Source organism: Ictalurus punctatus, chromosome 16 (assembly GCF_001660625.3).
Source record: "Ictalurus punctatus breed USDA103 chromosome 16, Coco_2.0, whole genome shotgun sequence".
NCBI lineage: Eukaryota > Metazoa > Chordata > Actinopteri > Siluriformes > Ictaluridae > Ictalurus > Ictalurus punctatus.
In genome coordinates this window covers 23,207,309-23,233,454 of record NC_030431.2, presented here as the reverse complement: position 1 = coordinate 23,233,454, position 26,146 = coordinate 23,207,309, and the positions used below count along the sequence as shown (strand labels likewise).

The 26,146-nt window shown below is 42.4% G+C and overlaps 1 protein-coding gene across 1 annotated transcript; it reads left to right on the top strand.

Moving 5' to 3' along the window:
• The first annotated feature begins 1,480 nt into the window (after window positions 1-1,480).
• On the top strand, window positions 1,481-19,694 carry LOC108277103 (protein phosphatase PTC7 homolog). Its single transcript, XM_017489485.3, has 6 exons — window positions 1,481-1,898; window positions 11,003-11,182; window positions 12,903-13,101; window positions 15,545-15,668; window positions 16,608-16,737; window positions 16,892-19,694. The coding sequence occupies exons 1-6, from the start codon at window positions 1,697-1,699 to the stop codon at window positions 16,948-16,950; spliced, it is 894 nt and encodes a 297-aa protein (XP_017344974.1). The 5' UTR covers window positions 1,481-1,696; the 3' UTR covers window positions 16,951-19,694.
• Window positions 19,695-26,146: the final 6,452 nt, after the last annotated feature.

Below are 26,146 nucleotides of genomic sequence, written 5' to 3'. Positions count from 1 at the left end.
CTTGATGAACAACAACAAAGATGACTTTCTGGTTAATAACATCCTTATTCTCTGAACATTTTATATACACAAATCAGAAGTACTTGAAAGTGAAACCTTGGTTCTGTGTATTTCATAACTAGTTCAACAAACAGACTTGATGTTAAAACTAAAATGAACTTTCTTTTACTTTCACACTATCCGTTGTGACCCAGATGAGGACGGGTTCCCTTCTGAGTCTGGTTCCTCTCAAGGTTTCTCCTCTTATCATCTTAGGGAGTTTTTCCTCGTCACCGTCGCCTCTGGCTCGCTCATTAGGGATAAATTCACACACTTAAAATCTCTATCCTGTGTTTATATGTTTCTGTAAAGCTGCTTTGAGACGATGTACATTGTTAAAAGCGCTGTACGAATAAAACTGAATTGAAATGAATTTTCTTTCTTATACAAAATCCCTTAAGGTGATGAAAAATAATAATGCACTTAAACTTTTTGGCATACGAGAAGAATACGATTTACAAATAAATAAGTAAATAAATAAATAAAAGCCCTAGTCCATTAGATTCAATAATTCATTTAGTAATTTCTTTATTCTTTCTTTCGTTTATGTATTTATTGTTTTGATTTGTTCTTGTATGCGCCTGATCCTACTTTTCTAATGTAAAGAATGTATCGTTGTTGCCAAGTTGTTTGTATATAACCAATTGTTCAATAGTTAAAATAAATAAATAAATCATTTTTATTTTATTTTTTTTTTTTAATGCAAAAACATATAATAATAAATGATACACAAAATTATACAAACACCTTCAGGATAGCATTAAGAAGCATTCAACCGTATGTACAACCAGGCAACCAGAGGAAGAAGTAAGAACAATCATGTACATACATATAAAGAGGAAAAAAGTAAATAATTATTGTTTTTAGCTGAAATTTTATAATAACAATAGTAAAATATAAAGGACAATGGTAAAGGGTTAAGTACCATACAGTTCCTATAAAGGAGGCAATGCCAGCAAGAGACAGATAATTAAAAAATAAACCAATGAAAACAGTAAATGAAAGAAAGCTGCTTAAATCTAATCTAGTCTAATCTAGAGTCATTACAAAAAACATTGCACATAGTTTCAGAAATCTATCACTTTTTTATTGCTAGTTAAACAAAAAGACCCGAGCAGTGACTCTACCTCAATCAAAAAATGTGAAACAGTAGGAAATAAACCCATACTTTTTTGTTGTTGCTCATGGATAAAGAATTTGCCAAACACAATAAAAAAAGTTTTAAAAAAACAAACAAACAAACAAACAAACATATTCTCTAGATTTGCTTTCAGGGTCGGTCAGTGTAATAGCAAAGCACGTCTTTCAAATTAAAAGATTGCGCAACGATAGCGATAAATAAATAAATAAATCCACACTTCCGCCATGCTCGGAGTGACGTCAGAGTCACATGACGAAGACCCGTATGCAATGGGGGTTTTTTTGTTTTTTTTCTTCTTCTTTCCTCCAGTGTTCTCTGAACCCGGCTGTTTGTGTGCGCGAGCGTGTGAGGGTGAGAGAGTGCGGATAGGAAGATGTTGGGCAGGGCGATGGGGCAGCAGCGTGGAGGAACTTTATCGGCCAAAACATAAAGCCGTTCTTCACTCGACCTGATCGGATTTTTGTGTTAAAAGGGACACAGGAGCATTCTGAGTGGATTGTTTGTGTGTGAGGTGGGATGTTATCGGTACTCTCCTATGGACGGATCGTTGCCAGGGCCGTCCTGGGCGGACTCTCTCAAACCGATGGCCGGGATTACAAACTGGTCACGGCGAGCTGCGGTTTCGGCAAAGACTTCCGTAAGGGCATCCTCAAGAAGGGCATGTGCTACGGGGACGATGCGTGCTTCATAGCGCGCCACAGGTCCGCCGACGTCTTAGGTAAAAAAAATACACTATTGTTGTTGTTGTTGTCCTTCCTACACTTCTTCTTGTATTATCTTACATCTTATCATTCTCAAGCATCCTCCAAGCTTGTATTCAGGTATGCATTGTTTAAAATGACCCATTCTATAAATTCAGCATAAAACTACCGCCAAGTCACCACTTACCTCGTTTTCCGAATGACCTTCAGGGGTTAAAGTACCATAATGCGCGCACGAGGTCGTTACAGTGGGGGCTGGAAGGAAGGTGACATTTAACCCTCCTCTGAAATACCCTCCTGGTGTCCTTATTATAATAATAATAATACTATACATATTATCGTTATTTGTGAAGATGAACCTCGTTGTATTTAATTCACACTGGTGCAAAGGATAAATCTATTAGACAGGAGTGTATTTGTGGTTATTATGGTTAATGCTGGGGATGACCTTTTACCCCAAAACACAGACCAGAGGAAGGGCGACTAGTGGCCAAACCCGGAACTAAAATAATTTCCATAAAGGAAAGATTTTATTTTAAACTGTTATTGATGTTGCTTTGTAGATCTTGATCTCTGCGTTACTTCACGCTGAATTTATATTTTTATTATTATTATTATTATTATTATTATTATTATTATTAACGAATTTAAGCCGTCATGCTTACAGACACGTATCATAAAAAATATATAATAATATGAAAAGTGGGGAAATGAAAGACTGTTTAAGACACTCGGGATGACACTCGTGTTTGTGTTGTAACGTTGTGTAATATGCATTTTTAGTTTAATATAAATGCACGTTTAATATAAAAACGTGTTTTTTCTCCTAAAGGTCAGAGTGGTTGAGCATGGAGGCCGCCATGTTGGAACAAAATAACTCTCGCGATCAAACTAAATAATATTTTTCTACAACTATTATCACTCTACTTTTTAATTTAAAAAAAAGTTCTCATGTTTATTCTGGTGTCGTGTTTGAATAAACCGACCCGAAATCATTTGTTATTTGTAGTGAAGTTATACGAGTATGAGTACCGACGTAGCCATGGAGACACGCGTGACAGTGTTGCGCATGCGCATTGGCGTCCTATATTCACAATGCTATTTTGACTACGTCTTCTGAAATGTCATGTTTTTTGTACAACATAATTTTTAATTGCTCTTCGAGCCCGTTTTACACTGTTTTTGTGCTTTGATAAACACACAAGTGGCTCGATGCTGATTCTTTTTCTTTTAATGTCTTCCTGGTTAGTAGTCTATGTTTATCCCAAAAGAAAGAAGTGTAAACAGTGCTTTGTAGTTGATATTTATAATGCCAGAGGATAACATAAGCATGTCTCGTGGACTATATTTAAGGCTCGACATTAGCCTCGTCAACACAAAGAGGGGTTTTTCCCCCCCTTCCCTGGAGTTTTCTACTTCCGGTATAGCGTTCTTTTGTTGTGCGCGCGGTGTACCACGTGGTTGTGCGCGAGACAGCTGTTTAACAGCAGCCATGACACGTTTGGCTTCTGTACTTTTGTACACTGCAGTGCTAAGTAATAATTATGCACATAGCCGCAGGTTGAAGTCCTTCTTTAACCATTCCCTGAAAGGAAGGAGTAGTATTTCAGCTAAATACAGGAAAAATACAACCCCCACTCAAATGAAAGTAGTTTCTCAAGGCATATCTGGGTTTTATTAGGTTTTTGACTGAAACTACAAAGCTGTGGTACTTGACTATAAATAAAGGAAACTTCTAGCCTCCAGTTCACTGTCGTACACGCCAATAGCTGTGGTTCAATAAACCTAGAACAGACTTTTTCTTGTGTGGTTTCTGCCATTATATGAAGCACTGATATCTATCAAAAATGAACAAAAGGTACCAGCTGTCTTTGTACATAGTTTTGTGTTACTCAACACCGGCATCAGACTCTGGTATGAGGTGTGGCTCAAAGTTTGCAGCCGGAGTTGTACTATAGAAGTGGTTTGGATGGTGGTGTTGTGTGCGGGGGATTAGGTGAGGACGGGGTGTCGAGGTGTGCAGGGAACAGGCGGGGACGGATGCTTTTGAGTCTCTGGGGAAGATATCCGGACAGCGTCGTAGCACGTGTGCACAGGTAGGGATGGTGTTGGAGTCAACGGGATCGGGTGGGGTTGGTGCTGGAATGGTGCTGAGGTGTTCAGGCATGCCGAGATGAGGTATTGACAGTGTTGGGTTATGTGTGGATGAGGTGCGGACAGCGGGTCTCCATTTATCAAGCTGGATACAACCGGATTTATTCCTAAATTGTTTGCATGGGCATTTACACAAGAAAATTGGTATTCATGAAAATTCCATCATTTCACAGAGAGAGAAATTTCAAAGCCCGTAATTTGTATACGTCACAGCGGTTTTATGTACAAATATACCGTTAAGTTTATAGACGTGCTTTGTAGTTTCTATAAAAACCGCATCCGCTTGCTATTTCACTAGGTCAGGGAAAATCGGTCACTTTTTATGATTGTTTTTAATGAAGGAATGGAAAAAATGAACAAAGCGAGCCAGCACACACCCGTAAATAAAGAAAAATGAAACTGATCATTCAGTTATGATGAAAGAAATGGAGCCTGCCTGTCTGCCCAGAGCCGTAAACGGATGCCCGAGGGACAGTTTAAATGTAAATTTATTCAACTAGCAGACGCTTTTATCCAAAGCGACTCGCATATGAGAAAATACAAACAAAGCGATATCAAGCAGAGGACAATACAAGTAGTGCTACCATACAAGATCCATTAATTGAGTTCCAGAAGAAGCAAAGTGTGTAGAGTAGAGGCGTTCTCTTTGTTTTTAGTATTTAGTAATGAATTTAGTATTCATTGTTGTTGTTGTTGTTGTTGTTTATTATTATTATTATTATTATTATTATTATTATTATTATTGGAATGGAAATGAGTCTAAATAACTCCCATCTCATATCTTTTGGACATTACCCTGGTTGTTCATTTCGTGCTCCCGTGTCCGTGCACTTGAATTTTTATGGAGTTTTGTGGGCATCACTACATGCAAATGAGCTGCATCAGGAGCGCGCTTTGCACCATGCAGGTGATAAGCATACGCCTGTGAGTACAAAGAAAATCAACGTTTCCCAAAGTTTTGTAAATCCAGTGGAAGATGTGAGTTTGGGTTTGGCTTATGCAAATGTTTACATACAACATTACTAAAGGATTGGTGAAATGAGGCCCAGTATTTGGATGTTTTAGTGTGTGGGGATGAGGTGAGGATGGTGTGGGGATGGTGTGTGGGGATGGTGTTGGAGTGTGTGAGGATGAGGTGGGGGTGGTGTTTGGATTTTGTGTGGGGATGGTGTTGGAGTGTGTGGGGATAAGGTTGGGATGGTGTTTGGATGGTGTGTGGGAATGAGGTGAGGATGGTGTTGGAGTGTGTGGGAATGAGGTGAGGATGGTGTTGGAGTGTGTGTGAGGATGGTGTTGGGGTGTGAGTGTGTGAATGAGGTGAGGATGGTGTTGGGGTGTGTGTGAATGAGGTGAGGATGGTGTTTGGATGGTGTTGGGGTGTGTGAATGAGGTGAGGATGGTGTTGGGGTGTGTGTGTGAGCTGAGGATGGTGTTTGGATGGTGTTGGGGTGTGTGAATGAGGTGAGGATGGTGTTTGGATGGTGTTGGGGTGTGTGTGAATGAGGTGAGGATGGTGTGGGAATGAGGTGAGGATGGTGTTTGGATGGTGTTGGGGTGTGTGAATGAGGTGAGGATGGTGTTGGGGTGTGTGTGTGAGCTGAGGATGGTGTTTGGATGGTGTTGGGGTGTGTGAATGAGGTGAGGATGGTGTTTGGATGGTGTTGGGGTGTGTGTGAATGAGGTGAGGATGGTGTGGGAATGAGGTGAGGATGGTGTTTGGATGGTGTTGGGGTGTGTGAATGAGGTGAGGATGGTGTTGGGGTGTGTGAATGAGGTGAGGATGGTGTTGGGGTGTGTGTGTGAGCTGAGGATGGTGTTTGGATGGTGTTGGGTGTGTGAATGAGGTGAGGATGGTGTTGGGGGGTGTGTGAATGAGGTGAGGATGGTGTTGGGGTATGGGAATGAGGTGAGGATGGTGTTTGGATGGTGTTGGGGTGTGAGGGACGAGGTGTGGACGGTGTTCTAGCACGCGTTTGAGGTATGGTGCTTTTCATCAATGACAGTGTCCTTGTTTTGATACAGACTCATTGTGCTGTTTTCTGAAAGTATTTACGTGACGTTGTTGAGCAACGTCCTTCGAGACACGTGCACAAATTAGACCTGCAGTTTTCACGATGCTAAACTGCTGGCTATAAAGCCTCCCACCAGTAATTGTCAGAGAAAAGGTGTGAATATATCATTTTCAGCTGAATTATCACTTTGGGGCTTTGGGTAGTTGACTTGTGAGGAGTTGTTAAGCGACACGCTTGTCGAGCGCCTCCGCTGCGGTCGAGTGAACTTTATTCCTCACGCAGACCCAAAGCGGTGGGGGATTTACGTCAGACGCAGGTGAACTTTTGGAGTACTCCATCTGTAACTGTTCAGATACGTCAAACTTTGTGCCAGGAACACGGCGTTTCATCTGGAAGCGTGTCATGTTTGTTTATATCGGCTGTCCCGGGTTACTCCTGAGCTCTGGCCCCGTGTTGTACCGCCTGAGAATTTGTTTTATTTGGACGCTGCTTTTCTCCCATGTGTGTGTTTGAGGAAGCAGCGGTCTGGCTCCTTGTATGGTCCTCTCGGAGGAATCCTGTGTGTGTGTGTGTGTGTGTGTGTGTGTGTGAAAGAGGCATGGTGATGGATGATTTTTTTCCCTAGGATCGCTCTTATATTGTGAAGAATCTGTCAGAATCAGTAACATCTGTGCTCCTGAGATGAAGTCTGTCTTTTTCACCGTAAAGACTTCTAAGCGAAAAAGCATCTAGTGACCTTCTCTGTCCTTTTGCCCTGCCGGTATATCTCAACAGAGACTATAGTTAGCATCACAGTTATTCAACAACGCTGTGTGTGTGTGTGCATCATGTCTGCCCAGACTGCATTATAAACATAACTGCGCTGCATTAGCTGAATCTTCAGAGACGCTAAAATTCGACCCAGGGCCATTTCGAACGTCGCCATAAAGCCCAGGTCTTAAACAATCCACGCCTCCATCGTTTAAACTCTCCTCCTACCTTTTAGTTGTTTTTATACCACAGCACTGTTGTTCTCCATTCCGATTGGTCAGAAGGTGGAGGACCCGTAAAACGCACGTAAAAACCGCCGGACGGAGGCGTTGTCAGAGTCGGTAGGTTTTCCGCCGTGGGAAAGTCTTCAGCATGTGGACTCGCCCAGATGAGGTTCTCTTTTGAGTCCGGTTCCTCTCGAAGTTTCTTCCTCCCGTCCTCTCAGGGAGGTTATCCTCGACGCCGTCGCCGCCGGCTTGCTCGCTCACTCGGGATGAACCCGTACGTTTAAAAACGTGTATCCGGAAATTTCTGTCAAGCTGCTTTGTGGCGATGTGCGTCGTTTAAAGCGTTATGTAAATAAAATCCACTCGTAGTTCGAGCGGTCTGTTTTCTCGATAACGTTACACGCCGAGGTTTATTTATTTTCCCCTCTTATTAACTACGTCATAGTTATTGTTATATATCTACACTGAGTATACCGTACAGATGCAATGTGCGTAGTATTGTGTACACTGTACATATGCTACGTATGATATATAGTACCACTATTCATTTTTTGTTGTATATACTGCTCGTGTGTGTGTGTGTGTATGTATATATAGTTTGTGCGTATGTGTATACATATTTATACATCTCGTGTGTGTGTGTGTGTGTGTATACTCTTTATATAATCCCTGTATTGTTCTCGTTACTATCTCGTTTCTTCACCTGTTTTGCTGCTGCTGTGAGACTAACTTCTCCGTCTGGGGATTGATAAAGTATTATCTTCTCTTAATCTAGAACTTGGAGCAAGGAGGAGAGAGGTTATTGCTTGTATCCGGAACGAACTCGTTTTGTGGACGTTCCACAGGATTAAACATTACTTAGACATACAAAACAAACTGAACACGCGAGGTGTGTTTATAATCACAACAGTTAGCCTTTTACCTCGGGGACAAACCTGGTCAATATGTACCGTCTCGTATTTGTTTTTAATGAAGGGGGTGGGGGGGGGGGGGCGTTATATTTTCATTTTTTTTTTCTTTTGAATAAGCCAGTGTACTTTGTGTTAGTATGATCTAGTGCTGTTTTTTTGTTGTTCTTCCTTTTTGCTCTTTTTCCATCATAAGTCCAGCTAACTCGGTGTTATGACGGCATTATTGCAGAGTGTGTGTGTGTGTGTGCGCAATGTAAGAGCCGGACATTGTACTGTAAGTCATTTTAACACTCCGTTATAAACACTCCGGATGTTCTTACAGTCACATACGCCGTCTGACCTGCTGGTGCAAATTCATCACTGCGCTCTTCTCCCCCCCCCCCCCCTGAAATGTTTCATTTATAATCCGAAATGCTCGATAGGCCTTGATGTCGAGCGGAAATCGAGACTTATATATGCATTATATCAACATTATCTACATCATATCTTGTATCTACAATGTTTACACTACCACGTCACTCTGCCGCATCGCACTACCGGCCGAGAGTTTAGACGCACTCGTTCTTTTATTTTTATTTATTTATTTTCCCACGTTTTAGAATAATAATAAGGTCATCAAAACTCCGGAGTAACACAAGTGGAACTATGGGAATTATGTCGCGATTAAAAAATCCAAAATAATTTAGTATTTTAGCATCTTCAAAGTGGACGCCGTTTTCGCCGAGAATTTCCAGAAATGTATTCTTGGCATTTTCTCGAGCGATTTCTTGAGGAATTTCCCTGAGATGATTTTTAAACAGTGTTAAAGGAGTTCCCACCGACGCCGGACTCTTATCGGCTGCTTTTCGGAATATTTCGCTCCAAGTCGTCCGTTTATTTAAATATATATATATATATATATATATATATATATATATATATATATATATATATATATATATATATATATATATATTTCTGTAAATAAAATGTTAGCTTTCTAATGAAAGAAATGAATACGTCGTCACGATTATATTTTTGTCTACAACGCCGATTTCACACATTTTAGATCAAAAGGTTGTTAAGATCATGAGAAACATCTCAGTGGCGTGTCCACAAACATTTGACCGGTGGTGTGTATTTATTCTTATCTTGTTTCATTTCTAAAGTTAAATTACTTTTAGTATACTTCTCTGTAGTCTCTGTGCTGCTGTGATCGGTGAATTTCCCTCTAGGATTAATAAAGCGATCGATCAGTCTATCTGTTTCTATTTATCCATCTATCCACACACACACACACACGCAGAATAAAATGTGAATTAGCATCACAACGCCGTGCCATAAGGCCTGTAAGCGTGTGAGTGTGAGACAGAGGGTGTTACTAAGAGTCACGTTGTGAGCGAGCAGCGTCTGTCTTCACGTCTTTATCTTTCAGCTCTTTAACATTGCGAAGTGTCGTATAATACAGAGGAAGTCAGCATATCTTGCTGATGTCATGAGTGGGATTTTTGGTAACTTCGACAGCTCGTGTTTGTGTGTGTGTGTGTGTGTGTGTGTGTGGTGAATATGAATCACGTTAGGGGTAAGCTTAGTACAGTATTACTGCAGTGACTGATTGCTTGTGTGCTGTTTATTGCCTTTGGCTTGTAAGAGAGTAACTTAAAGCGCACCTATTATGGTTTTGAAACGTGTCTAATTTAGTTTTAAGGCTCTCGTACGATAGATTTACACGCATCCGAGGTCAAAAAACACTTTAACGTGCTCATAATTTAAACTGCGGCGTTACCGTTTTCTCCGGTGTCACAAACGACTCGTTAAATGATTCGTTCCAAAGGATTCGTTCTAAACTCCTCCTTTCAGAGAGCATACTCTGCTCCGATTGGTCAGATGTCCTAGTCTGTCGTGATCGGTCTAACGCTGTCAGCGAGCATCTGATCAAGACAAGAGGCGGGGCTTTTTGTTACAAACATGCGTAGGTTAGTACAGGAAGGAAGTCTGGAATCACTAACGACTCGTTTCAGCCGTTCAGAATCGGTTCCTTCTTTTGGGAGTCGATAACTCTGTCTGTCGTTTTTACATTCACAAACAGGTACATATATAACACACTACATGAAAGGTAACGTTTGAAAAACCATAATAGGTGCACTTTAAGGTCGTAAACGTAAAGTTTAAGAAGGCCTTGTTTCCATCTAGTGTATGGTGATTTAAAAAAAATAAATAAATAAAAATTTCCCCAGTGTTTATTTGACTCATTCGAAAGTCATAGTTGGCTCACTAGTGCTACAGCTTTTAGTCCTTCTTTCTGAAACGATCAAACCATCAGAAAAGTGGAATAGAGATTCTCAGGTTTTAGTTCAGTTTTTACTGCAGAAGCCGACGCGATTCATTTGGCACTGGATCGTATTCAATCTTCTCAACAACCGAATTTCCTAATAATTCCAGGCTCAAAGTCATGTCTTGAAATTACATCCTGACACATGACCAGCAGGCTCTGGATCCAGTGAGACCCTGACCAGGATGAAGCACTTACTGGGGGAATAAATGGACAATGCAATTTAAAATGTATTTGATTCACAAGATAAAGGAAATGCTAACACTGACGCGTTTTTGAGGGTTTTTTGCACGCTGGTAGCTGAAATCCGGTTGAGTAGTGTGCGGAAGCGTAATTAAAAATCTGTCCGTTCTTTACTGGTACATGGCGGGCAGTTTTACCGCAGATCTGCATGACACTAACAGTGTCTGTTAGCTTAGTGGGAGCAGCTGGACAAACAAACGCTTCTAAATAACGCGATGCTTCATTAATATGACGTGCAGACAGAATTTACGAGGAGCTTCTGTCTCACTGTCGCAACGGATTCACGTCCCGGACGGAGCGTGGAGTCCCGCGGGGCGAGGGGCGTTCCTGACCCGTCATGAAGTGCTTACTGAAGATGAATGAATGAATAATGTGTGTCTTCCTATCTCTCTCCCTACCCCTCTCTCTCTCCCCCTCCCCTCTCTCCCCCCCTCTCTCTCCCTATCTCTCTCCCTCCCTCCTTCTCGCTCTCTCTCACACCCCCCCCCCTTCTCTCTCCCTCTCCCTTTGTAGGTGTTGCGGATGGGGTGGGTGGATGGCGCGATTATGGCGTTGACCCGTCCCAGTTCTCAGAGACACTGATGAGAACGTGTGAGCGGTTGGTGAAGGAGGGACGCTTCACTCCCAGCAGCCCCGTGGGGATCCTCACCTCGGCTTACTACGAGCTCCTACAGAACAAAGTACCTCTGCTGGGTAAGAGAAACAACACATACGTACTCATTGACCGGTGACAGATTAAAGGAAAATCCAATATGAAGTGTGTTAGTAAGGTGTTAGGACACCACATCTCCCAGAACAGCTTCAGTGGCGTAGGTTCTGCAATTCTGGAGCAACGAACCCCGTTCTTTCCAAAGATTTCCCCTCGGCTGGTGTATTGACGGCGAGCGTCTTCCATCACGCCGCTCCCGAATCTCCCACGTGTTCACTTAGAGTGAGATGTGATGAGCGTGAAGGCCTTAGGATATGACCTACATCCTCCTCACAAACACGTTCATTTAGCCCTCGGGGCCTGTATGTGGGGGCGGAGTCATCCTGGAAGTGACCACGCCCATCGGAAATCTTTCATCACAGGATAAAAGTTTTCAGTCAGAAGAACTGCGGTATTGATTTGCAACGATGCTTCTCTCTAAGGGGACGAGTGGACACGAAGCATGCCAGCTAAATAAATAAACACCCCCCCCACCCCAACACACACAGCATAACAAGACCATTTCTTCCTTTAATTTGTCATCTGCACAGTATGTATGTAAATAAATCTTCTGACATGTTACAGGTAGCGTAGTGAACTTCTTTATGAAACTTGAAACAGACTTTCAGTGCACTGTGGGTAAAACGTTCAGGCTCCAGGATATAACACTTTCTAAACCGTATGAAAGGCTTGGCTCGTGGGTCTTCTCACATTTGGGAGGTTTCTCGAAACAGTCATCGTTTGTGCACTTGTCCAGCCTTCTTTTTTTTTTTCTTCTTCTTTTTTTTTTTAATTCAAAATACAGGATATTTTTCCCTACTAGCTGTTTCATAGCGTCAGTTGCCGGGTTAGAACACACACAAACACACTATTGTTTAACAAGACACAGCATTCCGTGACTCATACACATGCACACAAATTAGCTTACAAAAAAAAAAAAAAAACCCTTTTGAGAATGTCTGCAGAGTGAGTCATCAAAGGATTGGGTGTGTGAGTGTATTAGTGTGTGTGAGTGTGATCCCAGACTTTCATATTTGTTGTATGCATGTACCTAACATCCTCTGTGCTTTAGGGACATCTGAGATCCACGAACCAGAACCCAGAGCGTTAAGTAGCTCGTACGATGCTACGTTTTGACTCCTGTAGGCTTTAGAGTTGACCTGAAGGCTAACACTTCATAGAACAGTACTTTATTAGACGTCATGCTAGCAAATAATACTTTCTTTGGACAACTTTTAAGTCACGGGTTAAGCAGCTAGCACCAGCGTGACCTTACATAAATGGTTAGAATGAATAGCATGCTAGCTTAGTGACTGTTTAGAAACAGGAAATGACCTGCTTGCTAAACGGGTAGCTAGTTTGCAGGTCGTATGAGCCTGAGATCTCACAGGGACGGTAAATTCTCTAGATAAAACTGTAAAAAAAACAAATTTTTATTTGTAAACTGATCCGACTGAAAATATCCTCGTCCATATAAACGGCGCACTAGCGTCGTATTCCTAAGATATCTGTAGACCGCTAGCTCGTTTTCTAACCAGTCTTCGACAGGGCTGTGTAATCTGATCAAGTGTGCTCGATAGAGTATTAGGCCATGGCTGTTCGGGTAGTTCTCTTGTCCAGGTTGAGACTTTAAATTAAGACGACTTAAAGCGCGTTGTACCGTCGTGTCGCGCTTTCGAATATCGAATGCTCAGGGCTTCGGATGTTCTTCTCTCGTCCCTGCAGGCAGCAGTACAGCATGTATAGTGGTGCTGGACCGGAGGAGTCATCAAATCCATGCGTGCAACCTGGGGGATTCGGGGTTCCTGGTGGTGAGGGGCGGCGAGGTGATCCATCGCTCCGACGAGCAGCAGCACTACTTCAACACCCCCTTTCAGCTGTCGATCGCACCACCGGGGGCCGAGGGGTCCGTCCTGAGCGACAGGTAATCATCCACGTATCTACACTAACGTTATGTTGTACCGGCGCGTGCCATCAGTGTAATAAGAAATAAGCTGGAAAGGGGGCACAGGTATGATTCAGGGAATGAGAGAGCTGTGGGTGTTCTTTGTGTTACTTTAGCTGGTTTGATGTAACCATGGCAACAACTCGCAACAAACGGTAGACTAAATCAAGAGTGTAAAGAGCAAGAGAGCTAGTGAGCGAGTACGAGAACGACTTAAGGGGTAGTGTTTGCATTTTTCAAGAAAGTCAAAGACACTGCCACGCGAGTGTCCTTTCAACCTCTCTGTCCTGCCAGCAGCCCAAAGCCAGCACCGAATTAGCCAATCAGAACGCAGGTAGCAGACAGACACCCGGCTCGACCGATCGTCACTCTGGGTTTGTCGTCCCCCGGTCGGCCTTGGCAGGGGCAAGACTATTTTGAGCTCCTCATGTGACGCTAAAATTAAACAGGCCACTTGAATCTTTTATGTAGTTGGACGGGTTTGCAACCTGACTTTCTCCCAGAGCGTCATCAGACACGAGAGACATTTCTACTGTTACTCCGGCTTTAACGAGCCTCCTTTTTTAGGACGTTTCCACGAAGCGAGCGTTTCACGGAAAAGAAAGAACACTCGCTTATTTTTGGACTTTTTATTTCCACGACGCAGACGTCCGAGTCTGCGGACGATCGTACGCCACTGCTTCGTATTTAGTCACGGGTTTCGGATCTGCGGTTCGGAGATCCGTTGGCGATGTGTTCGGCCGACGTGCGAAGGGTTTAAAGTGAGCAAAATAGATTAATCTAATCATCAGTCGACGTGATCGTGAACATACACGCATCGGACAGCTGTGAAACAGTGGGGGAATCCCCTCTTGGTAACGGAAGTCAATTTCAGAGGACTTCGACCACTGTTTTTGTTTGTTTGTTTACTTATTTTCCCCCCTAATAGCTGGCTTGAACTCCTTTTGACTCGAAACCAGCAGCAGATCATGTGCTGATAAGCACGTTTTCCCACATTCAACTGAGCCAAACAACTAAAGTACGCAATAAAAACACCAGCTACGCTTTCATCAATGAATGCTTACTTCAGAGCATTTTCATCATCGGTCTTCATCAGTCATCAGTCCTGCGCTGTGATTGACTAATAGCTCTTACTCACCAGTCCGTTATTGATTGGTTGCTCATCGATTAAAGAGGATTTCCAGTGATTCCAGCACGTGTTTTCCATACGGGTTTACGGTAGTAGCGACAGAGCATCACTGCACAGAATATTACAAGATACGACTTTCTTTAATCACCGTAACTCGTACTCGAGCTTGTCACACTATTACAGAGGTTCTCAACCTTTTGTAGCTACTGCCTCCACAAGCCCCTCCCCTATCATGTAGCGTAGTTTTGTACTTAACAATGCGAGGAACTTTTTTTTTTTTTAAAAAGCATTAAACGGTTAATAAGGACACTCGACCACATTAGCGTTACCCGCGCGTATGCTAACCATTGAGTAAGCAAAAACGAGGGTGTTTTTTTGTTGCAGTCCTACACTCGAATTAAACTACGCTACAATATTCGTAACGGAACCGCAAGCGTAATTTGAAACTCGCCTGCGCGAACTCCTTGGATAAATCCGGGTGTCGGTCTTTAAGGTGCTTTTATGGGCCTGATGCGTTTCCTCCTTTCGTCACGAAACTCCGGTTACACCGTTTGCGAATCGGTTTTTGGTTATCGATGATGTTCCCTTTGTGGGCTGCCCCTCGAATCCAATGTATTTCCATTCGTGTCTCTTTGCACCTTTCTAGTCCACAAGCTTTTGTGGATTTGGAGCCACAGCACCAGACCCGGTACTCTGTACTACCGGTATTTATGAAAATCTGTTGCTGTCAATTATTTATTTATTTATCTATTTATTAAGTACCGACTTGGTACTGAAGTACCGGTACTTTTGACGACTTTACTAACCACATTTGTAACACGATGAAGGAGAAGGACTCAAAAAATGGATCTCTTTCCTTAAACAGCGTACCCCCAGATATGACCCTCGGGGTATAACGGGTATTTTGAAGCATCGGTGAATAATCCAGTATATTGTGTAACTGGTGTAGTACCTGTGCTGTCCGTGTTACACTACAGGGTTACTCGAGCCACCGTGCCACTTTTCACTTTTAATCCGTTCCATCCTTCACTCACCTCCTCTTGCATAACTCCATTCCTCCCCCCTCCTCCTCCTCCGCCTCCTTCCCTCTTGTAAAGTATTTCCACCAGCGCTGGCGGCTCAGATGGAAACTGGGCGCTAGGCTCTGATTCTGTTTCCTGGAAGTCAGACTAACACTGCAAGCTCAGGGCAGGGGTCACATCGGATCAGGACACGGCGACTTACCTCAGGTTTTACATTACTGTAGTCACTGTGTCATCATGAACTCTCTCTCTCTCTCTCTCTGTTTCTCAGTCCTGAAATGGCAGACAAGTCTTCATTTGACGTCCAGCTTGGTGACATCATCCTCACTGCCACGGATGGTCTTTTCGACAACATGCCGGACTACATGATCCTGCAAGAGCTTAAGAAGCTCAAGGTATGTTTGCTCACGCTCACACACACGCCGGCGAACAAAGATCGTCTATCGGACATGTGTTGGATATACACAGATCAGCCATAACTTTAAAACCACTGACTGGTGAATGGAATAACACGGGTTATCTCGTCACACTGGCACCTGTCGAGGGGTGGGATATATTTATTAGGCAGCAAGTGAACAGTCATTTCTCAAAGTTGATGTGTTGGAAGCAGGAAAAATGGGCAAGCGTAAGGATCTGAGAGACTTTGACAAGGGCCTAATTGTGGAGGCTAGACGACCGGGTCGGAGCGTCTCCGTAACAGCAGGTCTTGTGGGGTGTTCCCAGTGGTTAGTACGTACCAAAAAAGTGGTCCAAGGAAGGACGACCGGTGAACCAGCGATAGGGTCATGGACGCCCAAGGCTCATTGATGCGATGGGGATGTGAACATCAGAACTGGCCCGTGGAGCAATGGAAGATCAAGCAGATCAAATACACACCGGTGTTCCCTAATCACAGTGGAATGTTTCAGCAGGATAATGCGCCCTGCTACACTGCAAAAATTGTTCAGGAACGGTTTGAGCAACATGAGAAAGACTTCAAGGTGTGTGGACTTGGGCTTCAAATTCCACAGATCTCAATCCGATCGAGCATCTGCGTGACGTACTGGACAAACAAGTCCGATCCGTGGAGGCCCGACTTCACAACTTACAGGACTTTAAAGGATCCGCTGCTGACGTCTTGGTTCCAGATACCACAGCACACCTTCAGAGGTCGTGTAGAGTCCATGCCTCGACGGCTCAGAGCTGTTTTGAAGGCGCAAGTTTTGAAGGACCTACATAATATTAGGCAGGTGGTTTTAATGTTATGGCTGACCGGTGTAAAAGCTCATATCACGATAACTGGCAGCGTTTTTGTCTCGAGTTACAACCCCATCACTGTGTATTATCCATGACAGAACACAAATTACGACAGCGTCCAGCAGACGGCGCGCAGTATAGCGGAGCAGGCCCACGAGCTCGCCTACGACCCGAACTACATGTCCCCTTTCGCCCAGTTCGCCTGCGATAACGGCCTCAACGTCAGAGGTGAGAACCACAACCAGCCTGCTCTTAAGAAATGTCCGAATAAAATGAACCGTTAAATTACAACAAAAGGTTACGACTTCCTCCAACTGAAGTTTGTAAAATCTTTATAGAAAATAATCCTGAATAAAATTTTCTCCCTTTCTCTTGTCCTCAGGAGGAAAACCCGATGACATCACAGTGCTGCTCTCCATCGTGGCCGAATACACGGACTGAGCTCGATCGGCGGAGCTTGTCTCTCTTTCTCTCTCTCTCTGTCTCTCTCTCTCTCTCTCTCTCTTTATCGTCCCGGTGTCTTCCTCCTCGTCTGCCACTCGTCTGGAACCGTCTCTCGCCCCCATCCTTCTTTTCTGTTCTTGTCCCGAGTAGCTCATGGGAAGATAAGGAGAGCGTGAACTCACCTTTGTGGGTGGACAATGATTCTATAGGAGGCTATTTGTGCTCATGCACCAGAGGATTATGGGAGGATGAGTCATCTTGCTCGTCCTACGCCTCCATCGTATGTTATTTAAGCTGTTTTTTTTTTTTCTTTCTTTCTTTTCGGATCGGAGAGCGAGCCGTGCGTTACCCAAGGTGCTTCTAAAAGAGAGCGCTCTCTCAGCGTGGACACTGTAGGGGATGTTTTTATTTTTAGCCCCTTTTATAGCTGGGAGAATGTAAACTGTATGTGTAAGAGCATTGGTTAAGATTGTCTGCTATTTAAGATTATGCTCCTGTGTGTGTGTGTGTGTGTGTGTGTTGTGTAAATGGTGGGTTAACGTGTGTGTTTCATGTCATTCGGTTCAGCAAGTGCAGCTCAGGATTGGGTGACATGGCAACGCCCCCTTTTTTTTGTAAATTAAGCAGACAAGGCTTGCTTCTCATGGCGATATTAAAATGGGGGGCGTGGCCAGCGGAGGACAGCACAGAAGAAGCAGGACAAAGATGCAAAACTGGTTTTTGGTCATTTGTGCTTTTTTTTTTTTTGAGTGGGGGGGGGGGGGGGGGGGGTTGGAGAAAGACTGTAAGCTGATACTGTAAAGTCTGAGTGAATTTAGCCTTTGTGTGAGACCCAGGGGTTTAGAGTGGCATTAACAGCTTTCCGAACTGCATCATGGGTCTGTAGCTAGTACAGGTGTGAGACCCAGGGGTTTAGAGTGGCATTAACAGCTTTCCGAACTGCATCATGGGTTTGTAGCTAGTACAGAGGTCTGTAACGTGCTTAATAATAAATAATAATAAATTTCCATAACAATCCCGGCCACGCTAGTCTGGATTAGTTTTAACTAAAGAAAATAAATTGTATGTGAAAATTTTTATTTTTTATCCTCCCCTCCCTCCCCCCTCTTTTCCTAGATGAGGTTTGTCCATCTCGTGGTCTCGTGTGGCTCGAGTACAGAACAGTGCTCTTCCTGCCCGAACTAATGAATTCATCACATCTGTATCTTTATCATTATCGCTCGCTCTGGCTCTCCATCCCACGCTGTCTTTTAGACCTTAAGTTCTAATCCAACAGGGGTTCTGTGAACTCTAGAGGTCCGTTAAGGTGCTGCAGGGGGGTCTACGGCCGTGCCTGAGAGTTTTAAAAACACATTTATAGACTGTTAAAAAGTGTTCTTTGGCTGTTAAATGGTTTTACTTACTCAGAAACTTTCCTCGAACCCTGCTGTAGGATTCTTTTTATAGATATTTTTGTCTGCAGTATTTTCTAATGAACGTATACGGCTCTCGTTCCGAAAATAAAATCTGCAGAATGAGTAACCCTGACCCGGATAAAGTATTTACCGGAGACGGACGAAAACACAGCGCCGTACGAGCAAAATTTTATATATATGTGTATATATATGGTAGTGAACTGAAGGATCCCAGTCCTGATGCACACCTCTGTAACACCCCGATATTGCAGTCAGATCGGCTCACGCACGGTCCGAGAGCACTGTATGCCCCCTCTATAGGTACATATTCAATTCAAGTGTGAAAAATGACTGGTGTCAAACGAGGCAGTACGAGATTATTCCTTTTTCCATCGTGTTTCTGGTGAAATGCTTCGTTTCTCGTGATGACGCGTTGACGTGCGCGTTCCAAATCCAACATCGGCATCATGAACCGAATTCATGATCCGTCGAGTTTATTCGAACAAGAAGAAAATGATTTGAGGTGCAATACGATAAATAAAAATGACGGGTTTTATTTCAAATATTTGTTCTTTTTACCCGCCAGTCCAGCCACGCAGGACCTCAGATGGACTCCTTCGTCCATATTCTCTATTATCGAGTGCTGTCCAGATTGTGTTGTGAACCGATATGTGTAGTGCCCTAGGAGTGTAGGACGTGTGTGTGTGTTAGAGGAGCTGCACGAGCACAAACGCGTGTGTGGAAGCTGTCCATGAAAATCACTAGGTCAGGTATGTAAAAACAAAAAGTTTTATTTTTCTAAGCTCTTCGTTTTTAGGAGAACTGAGAAGCGACTGACAGTCGAGCTGTGTTAGGGGTGAGGTAGACGTGTGTGTGTGTGTGTGTGTGTGTGTGTGTGTGTGTGTGTGTGTGTGTGTAGATGTGTAGAAGTGTTTATTATTTTTAAAAAAAAAAAAAATTTTCCACTTTTCATTTATTTTTAGTTCTAGTGGACTTTCTTACCTGCTGCTTTTACTTTGTAAATGATATGTGCGCATGTGAGATCATGTATTTAATATGTCTGTGTAATGAGTGCTGGGGAGCGGATGTCCTCCGTGTCCTTGATGTTCAACAGCAGAGGACAAAAAGCAAAAAAAAAAAAAAACAGAAGAAGAAGACGACGACTACTCAATTTGGCTCATTTATTCATTTCTCCTGCTGTTAATAAGCTGCGGGAGTTTTCGGGTGAACCAAAGACATGCGCCCCCTCGCTGTTATTTTATTATTTTGAATATTATTCAGTCTTTTTAGTCTTATTTTGTATATTTGGATGAAGAAATACAAAGCAATATGCAGTACAGTAACGTATGACCCTTCTGTGTGTGTGTGTGTGTATCTGTCTGTCTTTACCGTAATGTCCGGACTATAAGTTGCATTTTCTCATTGTCACTTTGTTAGCGTTTGTACTGTTCGGAGTAGTAAACATAAACACGATGTAATACCGTTAAACAAATCTCACACTCTTCAGTGATCATGAACACTATCCACTGCCCAGAGGACAAAACAGGAATAAAAAATAATACATTTTTTAAAAACCTGAGCGGCGAATTCAAAGTTCAAAACCTGACGGTGACTCGGCAGTCCGTAGCCAGGAGACCAAGAGAGCGAAATTGGCCGTGTTTTCTGGGAGGGAGGGGCATTCTCGCTCTCTCTCTGTGTGTCTGTCTCTCTGTGTGTGTGTGTGTGTGTGTGTGTGTGTGTGTGTCTCTCTCTCTGTGTGTCACTGTCTCTGTGTGTTTGTGTGTGTCTCTCTTTCTGTGTGTCTCTCAGTCTCTCTCTCTCTCTCTGTCTCTCTCCCCCCCCCTGTCAATCACGCAGAGACTAACCAGTCATATGCGTCTGAGCTCGTGTATGCGGAAGAGGGCGGATAGCGCTTTCCACTTCCGAGTGTGTTACTCCGCCCTGTGATGCAGCATGAGCCGCAGTTTAAAGCACAGGTGTAATGTAATACAATATAAATGTAACAGTTTGTCCTTGCTTTTGTACGTTAAGCGTTTTCGGATGTAGAAAACGTCTTTATCGTAACAACAGCGATCGGGCAATTTACAAACTCCTTGCAGTGTAAACAGTGAGGTTTTAACATCTAATGATTTCAGGAAGTCTGTACACCCCCCCCCCCCCCCCCCCCCGCGCGCAACCTGTGGTCCGTTCATTTTCACTTCATCTCTGTCCGACGTGCGAGCGTGAACATTACGCCCGCATTACATCACGATGACTGCCTGTTCTTTTATCACGGTTTGCAATATTATTGCGTTATTATTGTGTTGAAAAAAAAATCTGATTATAATTACGTGTAAAGATGGACTTTATTTTTCTGAATAAATAAGACATCGAAAGAAAAGAAATGGCTGTGTCGTCTGATGGCGTACAAATGCATCACATGTTAAGTGAAACTTAAAGGGATTACCATGCGAGAAATGTCATGTTATCACTACTGACCAATTATAGAGCAAGATATCTGATGCAATATTACGATGGAGTGTTCAACTGAGAATCGGCACGTGCCCGCTGAGCGTCCGGTGGACAAATGTCTCTTCATTTAATGAGTTCAAGTCTGATTTTTTTCCCCCACACATTGCCCAGTCTTAACTATTAGTGCTGAAGGGAAAATTCCAGTGTCTAAAATGCCGGCCTGAATCCAGCAATGAGAAAGTGTCTCGTACTGAAATAAAAATAAAATGACGTTAAAGCTGACCAAAGATCATCAGATCCTGTATTGAACTCCTGAGAGTTCAGTATGATGGTACTGGATTATTGGGAAATACTGGTTCTTTTCTCATCTGTGCTGTGAGAAGTGTGTGGAGCGCAGGTAGTGCGCACTTCAAGTGCACTGTGAGCCCCAGAGTGGATGCTCGGAGTGACAGGCGTGAAGTGGTGCAGTAGTGCATCCATCTACTCGGAGCGTGGATCAGTGTGTGACGCTGGACCATGTTTAACGTGTGTGTGTGGGTGGGGGGGGGACGTGCTGATGATCAATTAGACGATATATATATAGAGATGTTTACATGGCACACTTAATCAGAGCTACAGGTAGACGGGAGGCGGGGCTTCATGGTGTCTGATTTGGTGGATCTGTCCTCCTCTAACACTCTCTCTGTCTCTCTCTGTGTCTCTCTCTCTCTCTCTCTCTCTCTCTCTCTCTCGCTCTCTCTGTGTCTCTCTCTCTCTCTCTCTCTCTCTGGGCTGTATCGGCATGACTGTTTCAACAATGTTGCCAAAGTAAATTCATTAAAAAGTTATATAGATAAATAACAACAAATAAAGGAAAAGAAAAACAATAATGAATAAAATGAACACTACACATGAACTGAAGTGAATTGCTGAATTAAATGAACAGATGTATTACAGAAAGATTAGATGCAGTATTGAATTAATTTCTATAAATTACACAGATGTATAAAATATAATGGATGGTATTAGGATTGGATTAGATTAGAGGCGCTCTCTCTCTCTCTCTCTCTCTCTCCTGTGTGTCAGTCTGTCTCTTTTTCTGTCTCTCCTGTATCTCTTTCTCTTTCTATATATGCCTGTCTGTCTCTCTCGCTCGGTCTTTCCTTGTCTCGGTCTGTTCTTCTCTCTCTCCTTCAGTACTTTGACGGGATTTAAACAGGAGGCTGTGGAAGTTCACTGGATTAGTGTCCATTTAGGATGTTTATCTTTGATCCTTCCTTATTTTGACAAGGATGTGTCCTTTTGGGATTTTTTTTTTTTAAATTGACAATCCTGGAAAACTTGGCTTTTTTTTTTTTAAAGTACAATATTATGATAATGTTCCCATGGCGACCCTGACCTCCATAAAGCTCTTAGTGAAGATAAATGGATGAATGAATGAATGAATGATATTTTCTCACAGTTTGTGATGTTATTGCAATATGGAACGAAACAGAATATCAGGACGTGTCTACGTACACATTTCTACATAACAATGTGTAATGTGTAGTTCTTCAGATGGAAAAGTGTGTATGTGTATGTGTGTGTGTGTGTGTGTGCGCGCGCACGCATAACCATAAGTGTTTTATTAAGAAAATGGAAAACCGCTCATGTGTAGCTGCTGCTTCCGCTTGCTGTGTGACACTACATGACTGGCTGGTGTGTAACGTTTTTGCGTACAGCTGGGGGTTTTTTTTCCTTTGAATCTCTCTCTCTCTCACACACACACACACACTCACACACACACACACACACACACTCACACACACACAAATTCATCTACTACCCTGTCATTGAATTATGTTAATTATTTTAATAATTCTGTTAATTATGAAGAGATGGACTTATTGACTTTCAAAATGGATCCTATTAAGTGTGTGTGTGTGTGTGTGTGTGTGTGTGTGTGTCACACTATTCTCGCCTTAATGAGCATCAGCTCTTGGCTAAGCTCGGTCCTCCGTGTGTGTGTGTGTGTGTGTGCGCGCGCGTGTCTTGGCAAATTTCCTCTGTCCTACTTTTCACATTTTTATTTCCACCTTCTCTGTATATCTCTCAGTCCACCTGTATCTTTCATTCTCCATCTAATCTCCCTATCTTTCTGTTTATATCTTAGTCATTTCTCTGTCTTTCTCTTTCTCTCCAAACATCTGTTTCTCTCTCTCTCTCTTTCCCAAACATCTGTTTCTCTCCCATTTCTCTCCCCTCGCCTTTCATTTGTTTCTCCCTCATTCCCTTGCTTTCTCTATTTGTTGTAATTGTTGTATTTATTTCTCTCTTACCTTCTCCCTCAACTTTTTATTTTACTTTTTGCTTGCTCTCCATGTCTCTCGATTTCTCCATTTCCTATCTCTGTTCTTTCTCTCCATCTCTCTTTCTCTGTCTCCTTTAAAACCCAATGTGTCTCTGTGATGAAGGTTTATGAAGTAGTCTTTGTGTCTTATATAAACAGGCACTGTGTGTGTGTGTGTGTGTGTGTGTGTGTGTGTGTGTGTGTGTGTGTGTGTGTGTTTTCAGTGTGATAAATGCAAAACTAGTTTTTGTAAATAGGTTTTCCAACTTATAAAAGATTGAAATAAAGAAATATGGTATTTATATTTCCATGTAAAATGGCCTTGTGATTCTTTGCGTCCAGGCTTCTGCCTCTCTTCACATCGGATCATGGTATATGCTGGTATCCTCGTGCAAGATTCACTACTTTTAAGACTATAAAAGTATATCTGTGAAAGTATATAAGACTATATCTGGTGTGTAACATAATATTTTAAAACATTCCACTGTATATTAAAAAAACAAACAGAATAACTGCAAATTATTACATTAAATCCAGTGTGCCAACAGGTATAAAGATATATAAAATATGTATATATGTATACTTATATAAAGATCACATATTAATCGTTATTATTGATGTGCAAGTCATCCATGATGGATTTTTTAAATCATAACATCCACATGGCAACGTTTAAGCTAAGTGTGACATCTAGTGTTCACACGCTGTAATTACACCTCAATAGAATAAAATATTTAGATAAACAAATCCGACTAAAAACAGCACTAACGTGACACAAAGTTGTTTTAAAAACGTGATTTAAAAAGAAATGCCTGTTTGAATTTATGATATATTCTCATAGGGTCCAGGTTACATGTCATTCCTGTATAGAGTTAAAGTAAGGAAGTTTCTGGGTGGAAAAAATGAAAAATGTATTTCTATTATACACCTTCTTAATGAGGACTGATAGGTATAGAGGCCACGCCTCCTTCATGAGGACTGATAGGTACAGAGATTGAATAATTGAATTGAAATACAGTACAGGGGGTTGAATAATTTTGAAACTGGAGAAGTCATTATAAGCTGCATTTTCAGTTGAATTTGGGGAAACCACTTGAAACATTCATTGTGATGAACTATTTGAATTGTTTTTGTTTGATTTGTTCATCACAAACAGCTGAAAGTCTGTACATTGTGACAATAAACCTGATTTGCACTGGGGGTTGAATCATTTTGATTGCAACTGTACTTTCTGGACTCAGAAATTAAGGACTCGAATTTGATTGGTTAAGGACATGGTCTCGACTCGAACTCGAACAAAGATGGACTCTGACCCAACACTACTGATAGGTATAGAGACCACGCCTAGATTACCAGGACTAATAGGTACAGAGGCCACACGTCCTTCACTGGGACTAATAGGTACAGAGACCACGCCTCCTTCACTGGGACTAATAGGTACAGAGGCCACGCCTCCTTCACTGGGACTAATAGGTACAGAGGCCACGCCTCCTTCACTGGGACTAATAGGTACAGAGGCCACGCCTCCTTCACTGGGACTGATAGTACAGTGGACATGCCTTTATGAGGACTGACAGGTAAAGATGCCACACCTCATTTACTGAGACCGACAGGTACAGATACCTCTGTAATAAGAACTGGCAGGTACAGATGGGTTCACCAACTGGAGATTTCAGTATTCATATCTTTACATGCCCTATTGCCAATTTATAATGTTGATATTGAAGGTACTAGCAACACAACTCTCTGCTTTCTTTGCTTGTATTATCTCATTTGTAAGTCGCCTTGGATAAAAGCGTCTGCTAAATGAATAAATGTAAATGTCAAACTCGCATTACATGTTCAGTTGGTGTCCTCACTTCAAAGGAAGGGTGTGTAACAACAGCTGTCATAGCAGCACAAAAACATACGCTGAAGGCAACAAGAAGTCTTCCTGTGTTGCCAGATTGGCTACTTTCACGCCATTTTAAAGGAAACAGAATTTGGAATGGCCTTAACATGTCATTAAATGTGTTTCCACTTTGGTTCTGTTAAACACAGCTTTCATGATGTTAACATAAACAGCTACAGGCATGAGGCACAATGACATGCTTTGAGTTGACTTGACACGTGTAAAAGCAAAAGCATGGTGTAAACATTACACTTTTCCACCCAACTTACATTGTCGGTGTGTTAACGGTTTGACCAATCAGTGACATACAGTACAGCAAAATTAACCCCAAATAGTACCGTTTCTACAGAAATGTACAAAATCAGGAACTAAAATCAGGTCTGATTTGTCTGGTAGGAGTTCCTAAGAAGGTTTCTGTTACTAAAAAAGGCCTGCTTTGAATCATTATTCTGTAATTTATTTATTAAAAATCAGTTATCAAATTGGGGGGTGGGGGGGGGTGGGGGCTTGGCGGTTAAGGCTCTGGGTTAGTGATCGTAAGGTCAGGGGTTCAAGCCCCAGCGCTGCCAAGCTGCCACTGTTGGGTCCTTGAGCAAGGCCCTTAACCATCTCTACTACAGGGGGCACTGTATCACAGCTGACCCTGCACTCTGACCCCAACTTACTAACGTGCTGGGGTGTGCGAAGAAAAGAATTTCACTGTGCTCTAATGTACACGTGAACAATAAAAACTAATTCTCATAAATCAAAAATCATTATCATTACCATTTTAAACCAATGTAAATAAAATCTGTGTGACTCATATGCACTTAATTTTGTGGGTCAAATCTGGATGCGGTCCTGTAGTTTTGCACAACATAAATAAATAATAATAATAACAACAATTATACCACAGCACTGTTGAATTCTTATGGGTCAGAAGACGTTGATTAATTTTCTAATACAGCAGCTCAGACATGTTATGATTTCTACAGTACCAGCTCATTCACGGACTTGTATGACAGACGATGTACATAATCTAAGACTAGTAATAAACAAAAACATTTTTTAAAATTATTTCTAAGTGTTATTTAATAAAGAAAAATGTCTAATTGATGATATGGTGACATTTTCTTTTAGGAAATGTTTATTTAACATTCATGGAAGGAG